Source organism: Ictidomys tridecemlineatus, chromosome 6 (assembly GCF_052094955.1).
Source record: "Ictidomys tridecemlineatus isolate mIctTri1 chromosome 6, mIctTri1.hap1, whole genome shotgun sequence".
Lineage (NCBI taxonomy): Eukaryota > Metazoa > Chordata > Mammalia > Rodentia > Sciuridae > Ictidomys > Ictidomys tridecemlineatus.
The window spans coordinates 155,881,853-155,897,725 of record NC_135482.1 but is presented as its reverse complement, the minus strand read 5'-3'; the positions used below and the strand labels follow the sequence as shown (position 1 = coordinate 155,897,725).

The window sequence follows — 15,873 nt, the reverse complement described above, 5'->3', positions numbered from 1 at the left end:
TCGTTTTAGTGCTCTTATGATGAAATTTCCAAAAGAGAGATATTGTTACTTGCCTTTGTTCTCCTAAGTAGTATAGTGTTGTTACCTTTCTCTAGGTTTCTGCACACTTTTTAAAGGCCAATGTGATGAGACAAACTTAACTTGTCTTCTTTAATAAACTTTTCCCAAACCTGGCATTTTTAGACCAAGCTTTATTTGATGGTTCTTTTTACTTTGCTTTAGCCCACCATAATTAGCTCTTCTTCCTGATTTACAAATATGTTTTCAGTTCTTAGTAGTAGAATCAGCATTGGCTGATTACCTAGCCTTCCACATAGAGTTTACCCATTTCCCCTAGTATTTCCTGAGGTTTATTGTTTTGTTGATTGGTTTGGTTTTGGTCCCTTTGAAAGTTTCCAGTACACAAGAAAGCATGTCAAGGAGATGATAAACATAACCAAATAAGGAGGTACACTGTTAGAAATTCTTTTTAAATGTAAATATTATGCTTTACATGGGATTTGAATTTAATTCTTTGTTTTTTAGTCTATAGAGCAGCAACTCATCAAGACAATCAGTGTTGTGTGTTGTGCGTACACACATCCATAAATCTGATTTTTTTTTTCAGTACTATAAGCAGAGATAAGAGGGTTTGGGTTAAAATATGAACTCTTGAGTTTTAAACTTCATTGTTGGATATACACCCACACTTAAACATATCTATATCTATATCTATCTATCTGTATATGAAGATAGATAGATAGATATAGATATATATATCAAAAGTACATCTAAACATTCAACCAAAAGCATATAGATTATCTACTCTAGGAGAATATAGATAACTATAGATAAACATATAAATTTCTAAGTAGAGTTTGCTTGTTTTGGCCTTACATGAGCTTTTATTTCTGAAGCTTCTTTTATTTGAGAGTAAACATACTGCTAGCATGTTAGCACTTCCAAATTAAAAAGTGTGTTTCACAGCAATTTGCAAACTGTCATTTCAGGAAAACATTTGTTTTAAAGGAAGAAAAAGTCCTGTTTTCTTTTTCTAAACATCCATTTTAAGTGACTTATCTATTTTATCTTAAATTTGTGTACCATTTTCTCCATAACCATTCTTAAAATGAGAATTGTCATCTTTTATGTCTACAATGGAATGTGGATATTCTACTTCTAAATAAAAATTGTGTAACATTTATAATGTCATAATAATGCAATCATGGTAATGGAATAATAATGATGATGAGAGAAACACAGGTAACTATGTGACTAGCACATGTCCAGCTATTCTCTACACAAATCATATAATCCCTTCTATAACCTATGGGGTGTGTGTGGTGTGTGGGGTGTGTGTGTGTGTGTGTGTGTGTGTGTGTGTGTGTGTGTGTAGAATTGAATTTTGAAGTTAAGGAATTTGAGGTACAGAACAGTCACATATCTTACCTATGGTTAGAAAGCAGGGGTACACCTTTGGTATTTGTATATTCAGAATTCTAAAGATAATATAAATAGATTGACATGATTATGGGAAATTTCTAAATCAAAGTTATTTTTGGAGACTGGAAAGTATTGTTGCATAAAAGAACCTTTGAACTTTAAGTAATCAAGTTGGGAATCACCATTGTTCCTGATATTCTATGCTTATAATAGACAAATTCTTATTCTTCGGAGAATTATGACAGATTCAGATTTTTAGGTTTTAGTCATATTTCAAAATGAAAAAATCAGCCACAAAACTGATGAATATAGACTTTGGACACAACAGTGATTATTTTAGAAGCCTATTCATTCCTATTTAAGTTTTCCTTTTTGTTATAATGGAGGATCTTGAAATAAAACACAAAGTAATTCATTCAAAAAATGAGAATTTGAGAAAACTTTGCAGGCCTACCATGTGTAAGACATGCACTACACATCCTATCTTCCTGATTTGGAACATGAAAGCTATTAATGAATATTTTTCCCTCAAAGATTGTGATCATGTTAAAATGAATCAAACATATAAGAAAGTTCTCTCCACTGTCTGAAGTTATATTTTTGTGTTTTTCTCTCCCTGTCTTCCATGGTAGATACCCATCTGTATGTAAAATCTTTCTTTTTGCTCCAAATTCTTTGCTGTCAACTCTGTTGATTTCTTTTTCATTACTGCTTAGTTTATTCTTAAACCACCTTTTCTTTGTCCTAGAGCACTGCCTATTTGTCACTGGAAAACTAGTTATGTTTTACTAATCATTTATTTGTATCAGTCAAGTAGTATTAAAATTTTGAAAAATTGAGAAGTTTTGTAAGCTTTATTTTTAAGACAAATTTACTGAATAAAGAGTTATATCCCATTTATTTTTAAAGTAAAAAAGAAATGAAAATTTCTCTAATTCTACCATCCAGAAATAACTGTTGACAGATCCTTCTGGACCTTTCCTTATGATTATGTGTGTTATTTCATGCACAGAGAAATATTTCTTTTCAATCATTTTTATTCTTCTGAGCCTTTCATCTTCATAGAAGACACATGTTCCTAAAAAGGGATTCTTTTTAAAACATTTCATTCTCAAGCTGCTTTCTTGAAAAGAAAGTTATCTAAATGAATGAGATTTAATTATGTATAACACTTCTCTCACATTTCTACTTTTTTCTACCATTCCCCTCACTCCTTAGATTTTAAGCTTAAAACATTTATTCTAACCACAGTGGATAGATACATAAGGCATATGAGATACTCACATAGGAATAAAAACATTAATATCAATGCTTTGTATCTTTATGCATATGTTTAAATGTCATTATGCTTTTCAGACCTATAAAAATGCTCTCCACCAGATAGTCTGCACATCTAAAAATGACTGTGATGTGTGACTACACTTTTAAAGTGTCCATAGCTGGTGAAAAGCCCTATTAGAGCCTGTAATTACTGCTCAGATGTCCTGTTGTTAGGCATTCTGTCGCTTCTATCATGCTTTATTTAAGGTATTATAAAATCTCATTTTTCAGGAAAATAAGATAACTTTGAATTAATGAATTCCAAAACCACTTAGCCAATATTTTTATTAAAATTTTTTAATATGCTCCCAATTTAACAATTGAAAAACACAGTGGGGACAGAGCAGGAAACTTAGTGGTAGAGTTCTTGCTTAGCATGTGTTATCCTGGGTTTTGTCTCTAGTATCACAAAACAAAGACAAAAATACAAAAAAGTTGTAGCTGTAGTTGTCTTCTAGAGAGGTCCTAAAAAGAGCAAAGGAGCCTCTCTTCTTTCTCTAGTATTTTAATGTTCTAAAATATATAATTTTTTGTATTTTATTTTTTAAATGTCCATTGAGTCTTTGGGCACTGGAATTTCTCATTTTTGTTTGGTACTTTAATAAATTTAAAAATTTTAAACAAAGGTCTGTTCTGAAATTGCTGTTTCTGGGGACCATCTTTGCCTCCCAGTATAGAAAAGCCTAGAACAGACTATGATGCCTATTCTAAAAGTAGAACCCTGGCACCTTTACCAATGGCAAATGAAAAATTAAGTTAGCCCCAGGCATTTCTGTGATATATCAACACAGTGTAATTAAGTCTATGTGTTGGTAGGCATCAACATGAAAATAAAAATGTCAAGTGAGAGTAGACAGCTTTATTTATTTATTTATTTATTTATTTATTTATTTATTTATTTATTTATTTATTTATTTATTTTGGTGCTGGGGATTGAACCCAGGGCTTTGTGAATGCTAAGCATGATCCCTACCACTGAGTTACCCATCCTGCCCATTCCCCCACAAAATGTTTTAAAGCAGCAGAAATGAAAGTAGTTGGTATTTATCAAGGCCTTACTAAGTGGGCTTTAAGCACTTTACAAATATCACAGATCCTTAATGTATATAACAATTCCACTTTTTATACTGGGTATTTTTTTCCAATTTTCATTTTTAACTATTAGGTATTAAGAGGTGTGTGTGTGTGTGTGTGTGTGTGTGTGTGTGTGTGTGTGTGTGTGAATCTGTTACAGATTAAGGAAATGAGTCTCAGGAGATATTAAATAGCTTAGCAGTTTATACAACTAATAAATAGTAGTATAGGGATTTAACCACAGATTTGTCTGGTTCCAAAGCTTATCGTCTTTATGTTTATTCCACTGTTTACACAAGAAAAACAATGCAATGTAAAACTGGCTGTCAAGATTTGAAAGATAATGTCTGTTTCTTAGCATTTGGGAACATTTATATTAAATATGATATACATACTACATTTTACATTAGTGGCTATGCCTATTGTTTTAATCAGTTTCCTTTGAGTTAAAACCAAACATTGATTCCAGAAGCAAATAAAAACATCCTTTGCATAAGATGTGAACAAATTATCATAAACCTTTTCTGCAATAAGGACTTTTTTGGGGGTTGGGCAAAAGTGGTAGCATTCACAAATTCTTCAAAATTAATAGAACAAAGTTTCTCCTACAAAGAATCCTTTATTAGTATTACCATCCTTGAATACATGATCATTAATATCATCAGCTTTAAATGATTAGTCATACATTGTTGTTCTTTACCTGGGCCCCTGTGAGTCTAGGTCTTTGCAAGTTTGGAACCAGTAGCTCCTATGTTCATAGTTGAAATGGAGTATCTAGGAAAAACAGGGTGTGCCTTCTGTTACTTGAGCCCAAACAATCTGGACAGAATTTGTGGGTAGGTATCTGCTGGAGATTCAAACCTGAAACACTGAATTGTCCTTTTTATTCTTCACACTCCTGTATTCTATGATTTACTGTCCTTAATTGAATAGGGAAGCTGAATAAATAGTAACTCTTCTCCTTTTTATCAATAACCATTCATTACTTTCTCAGTCAATCTCAGCATATTTTAATAGGATTCCCAATGAAATTAGCTAAGAGTATGTTTTCCTTTTATAAAAGCTATTTGTGTGCCATTGCAGTGTGTTACAGAATCGTGTTTAGTATTTATCTTTCTTTTCAGAGAGTGCCAGGTGTGTGTATTTGCAGACTGAACAGCTTCATCTCTTTTGAAGTTGGTTTTGAAAGGGTATCTGTCAAAAATTGATTTTCTGCTTTGAAGACTTATCCTGTATAGTTGGGCCATCAATAGCAACTGCTGCTTCTCTAACAGAAAACAACTATGGGGTCTTCAAAGTACCAGAAGCATCAAAAAAAATATCACTAGGCAGGACCTTTCTTTGGAGTAATTTCATTAGATTTCCATTTAAAAGTAGAAGTGATTATCAATTTACTATTTAAAAGTAGGAATGATTATCAATTTACTTTTTATCCCATTAAAGTATAATGCTCTCAGCCTACAGTTTTCAGCCTCTTTTGTTTCCTCCAAATAATTATCTGCTCTAATTTTCTTTTTTGTATTGATAGTTTTTACAAGTAAGTTCATAGTGTAAATCACAGAGTTCTACACAAAGATTTTTTCATAAAAGAACTCTTAGTTTTCAAAAATAATAAGGTCTACATAATGACAACTCAGAACTTTTATAAGCAGAGGGCGGTATTGGGTTTTATATTTTCATACTCTGTCCTATATTATCTTGCTATATCATGAAGTAACTTCACAGCCATTTCATATGCTTCTAATTTCTTTATGAAAGTGTAAAAGAAAATTTAAAAATATACCCAATCTACATAGAAATTTTTAAGATGTATGAATCTTCTTTCTTATGCATCTTAAGCATTTTCACAGAATTATTCTTGACCCTTTAAATTTTTGTAAGTGAGGTTTTATAAGAGCCTGTCACCTGACTAGATGGAAGTCCCCAGTCCTTGGCTATAGCTATCTCTTCCAAATACACCTGCAAGGCAGACTGTATCATTTGTTGAGTCTTCTAAGTGAAGGAAGTGGTAAGACAGAATATAATGAGGAAGATTTGCCATGGTAAGTTTGCAACTTGCCACTCAGATGAGAAAACATGTAGGGTCAAAATGTTGGTAGTGCTAATGTAAGCAAGTATTCACTCATTTAATAGATACTTCCTTAACACTAATGTGGCAAATACTAGATGGGGAATAAGAATTATAAAAATGAATAAGACTTAATATGTGCTTTCCAGGAGGTCACAATTAATCTAAAAATCAGTCAAGTAGACAGACTTGTTATATTAGAGCTGTACAGATGGAGCAAAGAGGCAGGGTTGCTGCCACTGCCTTTGAGGAGAGGTTGTGAGGATAAGGATGCAGAGTCTTTCAGGGACTACTATGCATTTCCCAGACAAATAAAGAAGGGAGGACACTTCAAGGAGAGAAGGTTTATGAAAGCATGATGCATTTTGGAAAGTGCAAGTAGTCTGCTGACTAACACATAGGGTTAACTGAGGGCATGCTGGGTGGGGAGGCTTACTGGGATCCAAGAGCCAAAGGAGTCACAGGATTACAAGCCTTAGAGTAGCATGGTCAGATTCATAATTAAGAAAGGGCCCTTTTGCCTTCTAAAGATAATAAATAAAAAGCTATGAACCTGAACATAGACCTATTGGGAGGCAATTTCAACAATCTGGGTGATGACAAATGAGGAGGGTATATGTTGTACCTGTGGCAATGGAATAAAGGCACGGCAGTGAGAAAGAATTAGGTGGCAGAAGCAATGGATTCTAAATGTCAGAGACTCAGATGAGTAAAATGTAAGCTTTACTTTCATTGGATCAACAATTTAATAAGGAAAACAAGTAAAACTATCAGCCTTATGATGGATGCAATGTCATATTTGAAGTGCTACATTCACAGTAGGGTGTTCATCCTAAGAGTCCTTCCTGTGGGAAATACAGGAAATTTTTCTCTAGGAAATTTTTAACCACTGAGAAAGTTTTCAGTCTCAGTCATTCTTGTTGTGGGTGATTATAAAAAGAAAGAATATCTGATTCAAAAACACTTAAGATGTGATTGATAAAGTAGATGGCAGAAAAGGAGAAGACATTTTTGCAGTACAACTTGAAGAAAGATGAAAGAAAGGAAACCCAGACCCCAGAACTGTGGTTTGGAATTGTAGTTTGGCAACTTCTGTAAGGAGAAAAAAAAAAAGAAAAAAGAGATGTGTAGAGCAAGTTAACAACATCTGCTTTGGTACAAAGTAATGCTGGGCAACAGCACTGAGACTGCACAGTGTCATTCTGGGGCTTGGGGAGTGTATTTGAAAAGTACCTGCCAAGAACAGCAAATTTTCTCCAAATCTTTTCCATCTCATACATCCAAATTACTCTGTATTTCTGTAACCTCTGCAAGATCTAGGTGGCAGAGGTGCGCAAGTCTTAAGTCATTAAGTGAAAGCCATAATATCTCAGCGTAGAACCAGGCACAGAAAGGGAAAACACATACTCATGTGCACATCATTTCCAGCAGAGTAAAATTAATTGGCCAGAAACATGTGAGTTGTTGGGAAGTATGACTCTGAAGTTTCTAGCAAACAAGGGAAGATATTACTGGGAATTAATGGTTCCCATTACTACTAATTTAGTATGTTTAAAGGGGCTTTGTCTTTTCTTTCTAATGTGCTGACTTCTTAATTTAGTAAATATAATGATGATTATGAAGGATTTCATAGGTTCACTTCTGGCTTGCTCTTGCTAAAATTGTATTTTCTCTCATGTCCTTAAATTTGAAAATTATAGATTCTATAGAACTCAATTCCTAGAGTTTCATGTGTGTAAATTTACATAGAAACACAGGAGAGCAGGGAGTTTGTATAAATAAATGTACAGGGAGATGCATTTGGATTGGATGTTTGGAGTGAGAAGGATCTCACCAAGGAGACCATAGCAGGAATTCTGTGCAGAAGGAATGACTTCAGGGATGCATGAAAATGCATGGCATGCTAAAGAAAAGCAATAAGCAGTTCAAGTAGGACTAAGGCATAGATTGGCTGGAGAATAAGAGGATGATGTAAGAACCAAAGCTGTAAGTATTTGTCAGAAATATTCTATGAAAATCTTCAGTGAACTCAATTGGACAACCTGAAAATTTTTACCAGGTGTTAGACGTAAAATATTAGAAACAAGTGAGGCCTACTAAAATTGAAATAGTTCTATTTCTTCTCAAAGATGATAGTGATTGTCAAGTTTTTGAGTTGATGGAACTACCCTGAAGGGTTTCATTATTCCTGTGAAAATTAGTAGTTCTTGTGGTACGGAAATGTTTTAGGAATTGTTGATAATAGGTATGTCAACAACTTCCAATTGCATAATGCCCCTAAAAAGATCCAAATCTTTTTCATGTGTTTTCCTTCGTACTCCAGAAATAGTTTTGGTAAAGGTTCAGAGAAGTCAGAAATTTGCCAGAACATGCTCTTTAAAACCCTGGCTCACCTCTTTATGGAAACGGTCTTAGACAAATCTCTTATATGTCATTCAGATGATGGGACTTGACTTTGCTGTCCATATGCATCAGGCTATGAATTTGTTTCTTTCTGAAACTTACTCAAGTATTATAATTTGATCTGAGTCATAATTTTGATATTCACCTTTTTTTTAGTTGAAATTTTTACTTCCAGATCTTTATTATTACTTCCACAAGGGATTAAAAAATATCACAACATATAAATTAAAATACATCATTGTTTCAACAAACATAAATTCATGAATGATACTGAAGATAAAAAGCAATGCTATTTATAAGCCTAAGTTCATTCTCCTCCCCACTTAAAATCAAATCCAGATATCATTCTAGCTAAGACTTTAACAAAGTTAAGCAATGCAAGCGATGGGATCTTAAAACCATGGAAAATAACCACTGTTGTTTCAATCAAGTCAGATATAAAAACTGAACTCTGGTAGACTTGGATGACAGATTTCAGTTATAGAATATAAGGTCTTTGCTAACTGGTTATTAATTTAGAAGTACCCCTGAATTAACGTTGAGTGTGTTTCAAATTCTAAAGCTTACTCATGCATCCAAGTATAATGCTTCTCCTTTCCCCTGCCCACTAACATACTGAAGGGGAGAAATTTAGGAATGGTCAATTTTTTCCACAGTTCTTTGGGAGGGCTTAGTGAGAGAAAAACAAACAAGGGGCTATGGTTTACCTCTGTTGGACAGCCTAAAGTCCATATTAAGAGTCTAGAGAAAGTATTTCATGTGACTAAGGAACAGGATGGAGTCAGTTTGGTTGTGCAACTCCAGGACACCCTGCTTATGTGTCTTTCAGTTATAGTTGTCATTGCCAGTAGCATCCTGTTATGTGGTTTCGGAATAGATTCTATATGGGGTACCTGAAGGTCCTTCCCATACTCTGACAACCAAACAGCCAGTGCTATTTTTAATATAGAGCCAGGCAGCCTGTAATTTCCATAACTGTTATTTAGAGTGAGTTGGCAAGTTCAAAGCAGACTTTATGCACATCCCTGGCATTGTCAGTAGGAACTGGAAGTTGAGCAGTTACTTTTTCTCAAATGAATGAAGGGGTGTCCCCCACCCTTTTCAGTATTTCAATGTTATTTCTGTAATAATATCAATGGATACATTAAGAGTGTGTGTGTGTGTGTGTGTGTGAGTGTGTGTGTGTGTGTGTGTGTGTTGTGCACGCACATGCATATGCTGGAGATCATACCCAGGACCTTGCATATTGTTAGCCAGTGTTCTACTAGTGAATGACATTCCTAGTCCTAGGTCCATGTTTCAGGCTAGTTGTCAACCACAATCATTTGTATTACACAATTCTTCATCTGTAATTAGATTTTAAGATGTGAAATGGTTCTCTTGTTTTCAAAGAACCAATTTAGGTGTATTTAGAGCTTCTTAGTATATGCTTTAATAAAGCGTACCCTATCTATCAGGACACTTATTCTATTGGGAGGTATACATATTTTCAAGCAGAGCAACAAGTTAATGCTGGCCTTTTAAACTATCACTGATATTTCCTTCTTCTTGCTTCAGATTTTATAAACCATAAGGAATTTTTAAAATTACAAATGAAGAAGTTAAACCAGGCATAGTGGCTCATGCCTGTAATCCCAGTATCTTGGGAGGCTAAAGCAGGAGAATCATGAGTTCAAAGCCACACTCAGCAACTCAGTGAGACCCTGTCTCTAAATAAAATACAAAATAAGGCTGGGGATATGTCTCAGTGGTTGAGTGCCCCTGAGTTCAATCCCCAGTACCAGAAAAAAAAAATACTGAAACATTAACTGATATTCCCCTTCCCAAATTTGCATAGCTGGATAATACAAGAACCAAAACTAAAAACCAGCTCTCTTTGCATTGTTTTATTCTGTGTCTTCTCTGGTAAAGAGTAAATAATGTATTTATTTCCTTTATTTTTCTCCTTATATATTTGAGACCTTATTTTCCTTTATGAAAGCAAATGAAGAATATAGTTCATTCCCTAAACTAGCAAAGAGAGACCCTGAGCCTTGGATATATTAAAGATCTGCCATTGACACAAAAATGCATTTTCATAATATTCAAAAGAGAAAACAATTATAGTCAATCCCCTAACTCATCACTGGCCTCCCTCCGCCCCCAGCACACTCCACACTTTTTACCAGTGAAAAGATGGAAGTACATGGGTCATAAGTCAGTATAATTGTTCAGGTACTTAAAATGTATTTTGGATAATAGATATGAAAGCACATGTGCCTTTTGGAGAGACCTGTCTTAGAAGAATTTCAGTGGGAATTTCTTTTTCTTTCCTCTTATGTCAAACATTAGCATTTCAAAGGGACAATAAGCATATTCTGCCTGAATATTTAGATTTTTATATTAAGCAAAAAAAAACAAATCAAAGCCTAATATGATTTTACTAAACATAAAGAAATTTTTGTCAGACTATTTCTTTACTGAAAATAAAATTATTTCTAAATGTAAATCTGTACTCTTTTTAATGTTGATTAGACTGACTGCAAGCACCTTTAAGTTATAGCCATGTGCCTATTATTTTTAGAAAACTTGAAAGTATAAGTTATTATTTTTTGGAATTCAGTTTATCATGAAATAAGAAATTTCTAATGGGTTAAATGACAAATCAATGATTCCTTTTTTTAAAAAGTTCAAAGTCAAATTAGTATAATTTGGAAGTGTAGCCTTGATTCTCAAATTTGTCTACAATTTTATACTTTAGCTTTGTCATATTTGCTTTTTAAAAAAACTTTAAAATAAATTAAACATAGAATTATTCCTTTAGAAGTTAGGATCCTAACTTTCTTGGTGGGAATAGCTATAAAATGTGGTCCCAAGAGGGTTTCTGGGTGCTGATGATGTGCTACTTCTTTGGTTCAGATGTGTTTAGTGTTACACTTACATGAGTAACAGGCTTATATAGGCATTTCTGTATGTTATTATGTATCAAGCAAGCTGAAAGAAGTTAAAATGCCAAAAGAAAGTCTATGAAACTTGCCCTGTATAACTGACAAACATGGGCCTAATAATACTGCACACTAGTTATTATTACTTGGTTCAAACTTTAAAAGAATAAATTGAAAATTTTGATAGATTGCTAAAGTTTTTGAAAATGACTATCTGTGCTCTATTTGCTGTATTAGAAATTAATAGTTATTATTGAACATTTTACCAATTCAAGGAAAAAATGTGTGAATCTTAATTATGTTTGTCTTTGAGGTAAATATGCGATAGGACTTCACCTTCTGTATTTCTGAAATGTGGAATCTTTTTCATCTTAATGTGTATTCTAATCATCATCTTTTTTTTAATAAAATGAAGCATAATTTTCTCCTAAACAAAGCATTCTTTAGATTTATTTGTGTGGTTGATACTAGAGGGCTCATTATGTTATTCTATGATTTGGAAACAAGAATGCTCATTTTTCCAATCATCCTTAACAGGTTGCCTCTACCAGAGCAGACATTCATGGGTTACTGGACAATTGGTCAGGCAAGAAATGGAATGCAAAAACTCCTGTGTCCAGCAGAAACTCATCAGATAGACATAAAGGTTGATATCTTTATTATTTTCTCTTAAAATATTGACTCTTAGAAAATTTTCCATGTCTTCCCTGAAGAAAATCCATACAATAGATCTTGCAGAAATGACTTGTTCTGACTTTTTTTTTTTTTTTTTTTGCTTCTATACTTGAAATCTTTCTGGTCTATAAGGAACTCCATGTAGACAATTCCTAATGTACAGATAAAATTTCTGAGAACTAATGTATGTTTTATGATAGTCAGGTATGTTTTCCTAGGACTTTTTCCTAGGACTGTTGCTCTGTTATATTTGCCTTTACTTTGTGTTTGCTAACAGAGTTAAAATTTTGTGCTTTTATGAATTGCCTGCCTCTTTTTAGCCATATATTGTTGACACATAATGTCTTCATGTGAAAAGGTAAAGGAAAAGAGGATTAGTCATTAGTTGCAATTAAAATCACTCTAGGTATTTCAAGCAGAAAGGGTTTTATCATGGGGAAAAAGGTGTTTGTAAAATCATTAGAAGGACAGGAAGACTTGCAGCCAGAGGCTAGTCAGTTTCAGGGTCAGTGATTCTGCAAGTGCTGTCATCCTGTAATTGGGAGTTGCACAGGAAGGCAGAGTCAGCAAACTTTTTCTGTGAATGGCCAAAAAGTAAATATTGTAGGCTTTGTGGTTGCACAGATTCTGTTGCAACTACTCAACTCTGCCACCATAAAGCAAAAGCAGTCATGGCAATATGTAAACAAATGAATGTGGTTGTGTTCTGCTAAAATTCTGTATTTATAAAAACAAGTAATGGGTCAGACTTGCCCTGCAGTCCCTCATGTATCAAACTGGCAATAAAGGACAGAATCTCTGCTTATATTTTTAGATTTTCCTTGTTTGCTATGGCTGCAGGAAGATGCCCACTCCCTTTGTTCTGTCTTCCAGATCTCATGCAAGTGTATTTAATTGGCAGAACCAAAATCACTTCCAAAATCTTTCTCAAGGGAGTGTGACAAATGCATTTGTTAGTCTTCTCGTCCCTGATGCACAGACTAGATCGAATGAGATGGGATGTGGATGCCAATATCTAGCTCAAATATTTTTGACTAAAGACTAAAGATAATCATGCAAATCATTGAAATATTAGTTACATCCATGGAGTTCTTCCAGGAACTCCAAGTACCCAGTACTAATATTCATAACATCATTAATTTAGTTTCTCTGCCTATGTTTATTATTGAATAATTATCACCATGTGTGAAATACTCTTTCATAAGTAACATTAATGAATGTCAGTAAGTATGGTTTTAAAAAATTAATTTCAAATGTCATATTTTTTCACATTTCATTTAAAAGACTCATATTCAACCCTTACGTTTCTTTATTATGATGTAAAAAATCATTCTTTACAAAGGAAACATATTAGAACATGGCTCATTAATTTATAAGTCATTCTGGTTTGGACAACTCTAGGTCCTGATATATGGAGTTTGAAGTGGGCTCTTGGTTTGGCAAGGAATAAAGTAGTGAGAAATCTTGTGGGATTTTACATCTGGCATATTTTGTGATTAAAAACAAAAGAAAACGAGAAATCATTAACCAAGATAGCACATATAGAAAGCATTTATAAATACAAGTATGGAAATATTATTGTTATAAGTACTATGTCAGAAAATAAAATGTGGAGTAGATCCACATTAAATACTCAAAATATAAATTCTATATTTTGGAAGAACTTTAGCTTTTCTATGTTTTTGTGACTACCCAAATTTCTTAATTCAAGCAACTACTTTATTATAGGGTCCAGTGTTTATGAACATACAGAAGTATCCAATAGAAAGACATGAAAAGAGATCCCTAAACTTTACTGAAGAATGTGTCTCCTGGAGATTACCACTGGATGAAATTAATTTAATTTGTGACATTGCTACATCATGTGGTATGTTAAGTTTATTTTTTAATCTTTTATTCCTGTATTGATCTTTTAAAAGGCTTTAAAACACTCTCTAGTTATCAAGGAGTCTATGATAAACTCGGTGACTGTCATTCTTGGATTGGATAGCAATTATATATAATTTAGAACTAATTTCCTCTAACAACCTAACAAAATGCCATTGTGGAATCCACATAAGCACTGCTGGGTTTGTATGCATATGTCTGTTTCTCATTACAATTGTAGCACGAAGTTAAACACACCCAGGCGTGTGCTAAAAATAGAAGGAAAAAAGAAAAAGGAGAAACATTGGATTTTTTGGCTGGGATTCCAGTTTGGTGATTGCATAAACCACAAAAGCAAGGCCAGAGTGATTTGCAGTTGCTAAACTTTTCATTGTAAAGAATGGCAAATAAAGAATGGGAACTGTTGGCATCTACATTTCTGGACTGTTGCCATTACTTACTGATTGACGCAGGAGGCCCTGAGTACTTTTTGGCAGTAGTTCTTCAACTGATGTCAGTTACTAACGCAATATAAACAGAAGAGGTAGCTGGGGGAAGGGAGAGTATCTCCAGCATCACTTAAGATGGAATTGTTGAGGCAATGTTGAGTATCTTGTGTTTATTCCTGTAAGTTTTATTAATGGATATAGTTTATACCCCAAGTCAGCTATTTTGAATAAAAGTATGCTTTAAAATATTTACAGATTTTTTTATTGTTGTTATTTGCTTGTTTGGGGTAAAGATTTATGCTCCTAAGATTATTTCATATTTGTTTGTAAAGTGAAAGTCTAAGATTTTGTTTAAAAAAATTTGAACTCTGACCCTTGTCTCATATTCAGGAATCATAGGTAAGTGTGTTATGATCCTCTGCCCAGGCCTATGGCAGGTGGTAAATCAGTTGTACACTCTTCCCATTAAACCTGGTCACAGGCTCTTATTTCTCAATAGCATTCAGGCAGCCCCTTCTTGTGAGTCAGAGGCAACGCTGATAAATGTGTCTCATTTGCTGTCCCTGATAGAATTTAACCCTCTTATTTCAGTATTGGCCACATTTGCAAACTAGATTTTTTGTTATTTTTTATTTCTTGGTATTTTGTGTATATGTGTGTTTTACCTATTCTGCACTTCAGATAGAAAAGAGTTAGAGTTGGAGTTAATTTTATATCTATGAGTCTGAGCCAAAGGCCAGATGATACTTAATACCTGAAGTAAAAGAGAACAATTAATAAATTTATTAACTAAATTTATGTAAACATTCTTACTGTATTTTCCAAATAGCACTGATGGCTATTTTTTTTACTGAGGTTAACTTATTGTTTTAAAGTTAGTATTTGTAATATATCTATATGTAATATAATTATTACATATTAACATTGTAGATATGGCATTCATACATGTAGTCCAGATTTTCTAGGACAGTTCCAAATTTCAATATATATCATTGTCATACTGTGTGTCTGAACTTTAGGTTCAAAAATACAGCTATTTATAAATAGATATCTGGGTACTGGGTGATGCAGACAGCATTTATGAGACAAAGCAGCTTAATTCCTTGCCTCAAGGCACTCACATAAGACATTAAAAGAAGTTTGATCCAGAGCCTGGTTACTCAAAGGAAGGAGCTCAAACTAGCAACCTGGGAGCTGATTGAAAGGACAGAATATGTATTCCCACCACAGACTTACTGAATCAGAACTTGCAATTTAATTAGTTCCCCAGGTGATTCATAGTCATTTTAAACTGGAAGAAGCACCAGTATAAAATTCAGAAAATGGACTTAAGAAAGCACCCCATTTAAGATGTTAGAAATTTTATAATAAGGAGTACTGAAATAGGAACAAAAGTTTGAAACTGAAGATCTGTAAGGCTAAGATTTTTTAAAGTGGAATTAATTAGATCCTAAATGTCTAGTAACTATCTAGAAAATGAAAGATCAGCAGTTAGAAAATATTGAACTGTTGTTATTCTGAAACAACAATGGAAAAGAGAAAACAGACTTTCATTGGAACACAAGGGAGAATTTCCTGATATTAAAAATTGTTAACTAATTAATGATGTTATCAGGAGACATTGTGGCCTTTTCTTGGGAACAAATAGATACCTCCTGAAATAGATAGGTGT

General features: G+C 33.6%; 1 protein-coding gene across 2 annotated transcripts in view; it reads left to right on the top strand.

The window, feature by feature from the left end:
* Nucleotides 1-15,873, top strand: part of LOC101965792 (von Willebrand factor A domain-containing protein 8) — a 391,795-nt gene that overhangs the window by 231,048 nt on the left and 144,874 nt on the right. For both annotated transcript variants that reach the window (XM_078015856.1, XM_078015855.1), the window contains 2 exons: nt 11,749-11,857; nt 13,615-13,753. In XM_078015856.1, the coding sequence (XP_077871982.1) occupies nt 11,749-11,857; nt 13,615-13,753 (248 nt within the window). The remainder of the gene's footprint in view (nt 1-11,748; nt 11,858-13,614; nt 13,754-15,873) is intronic.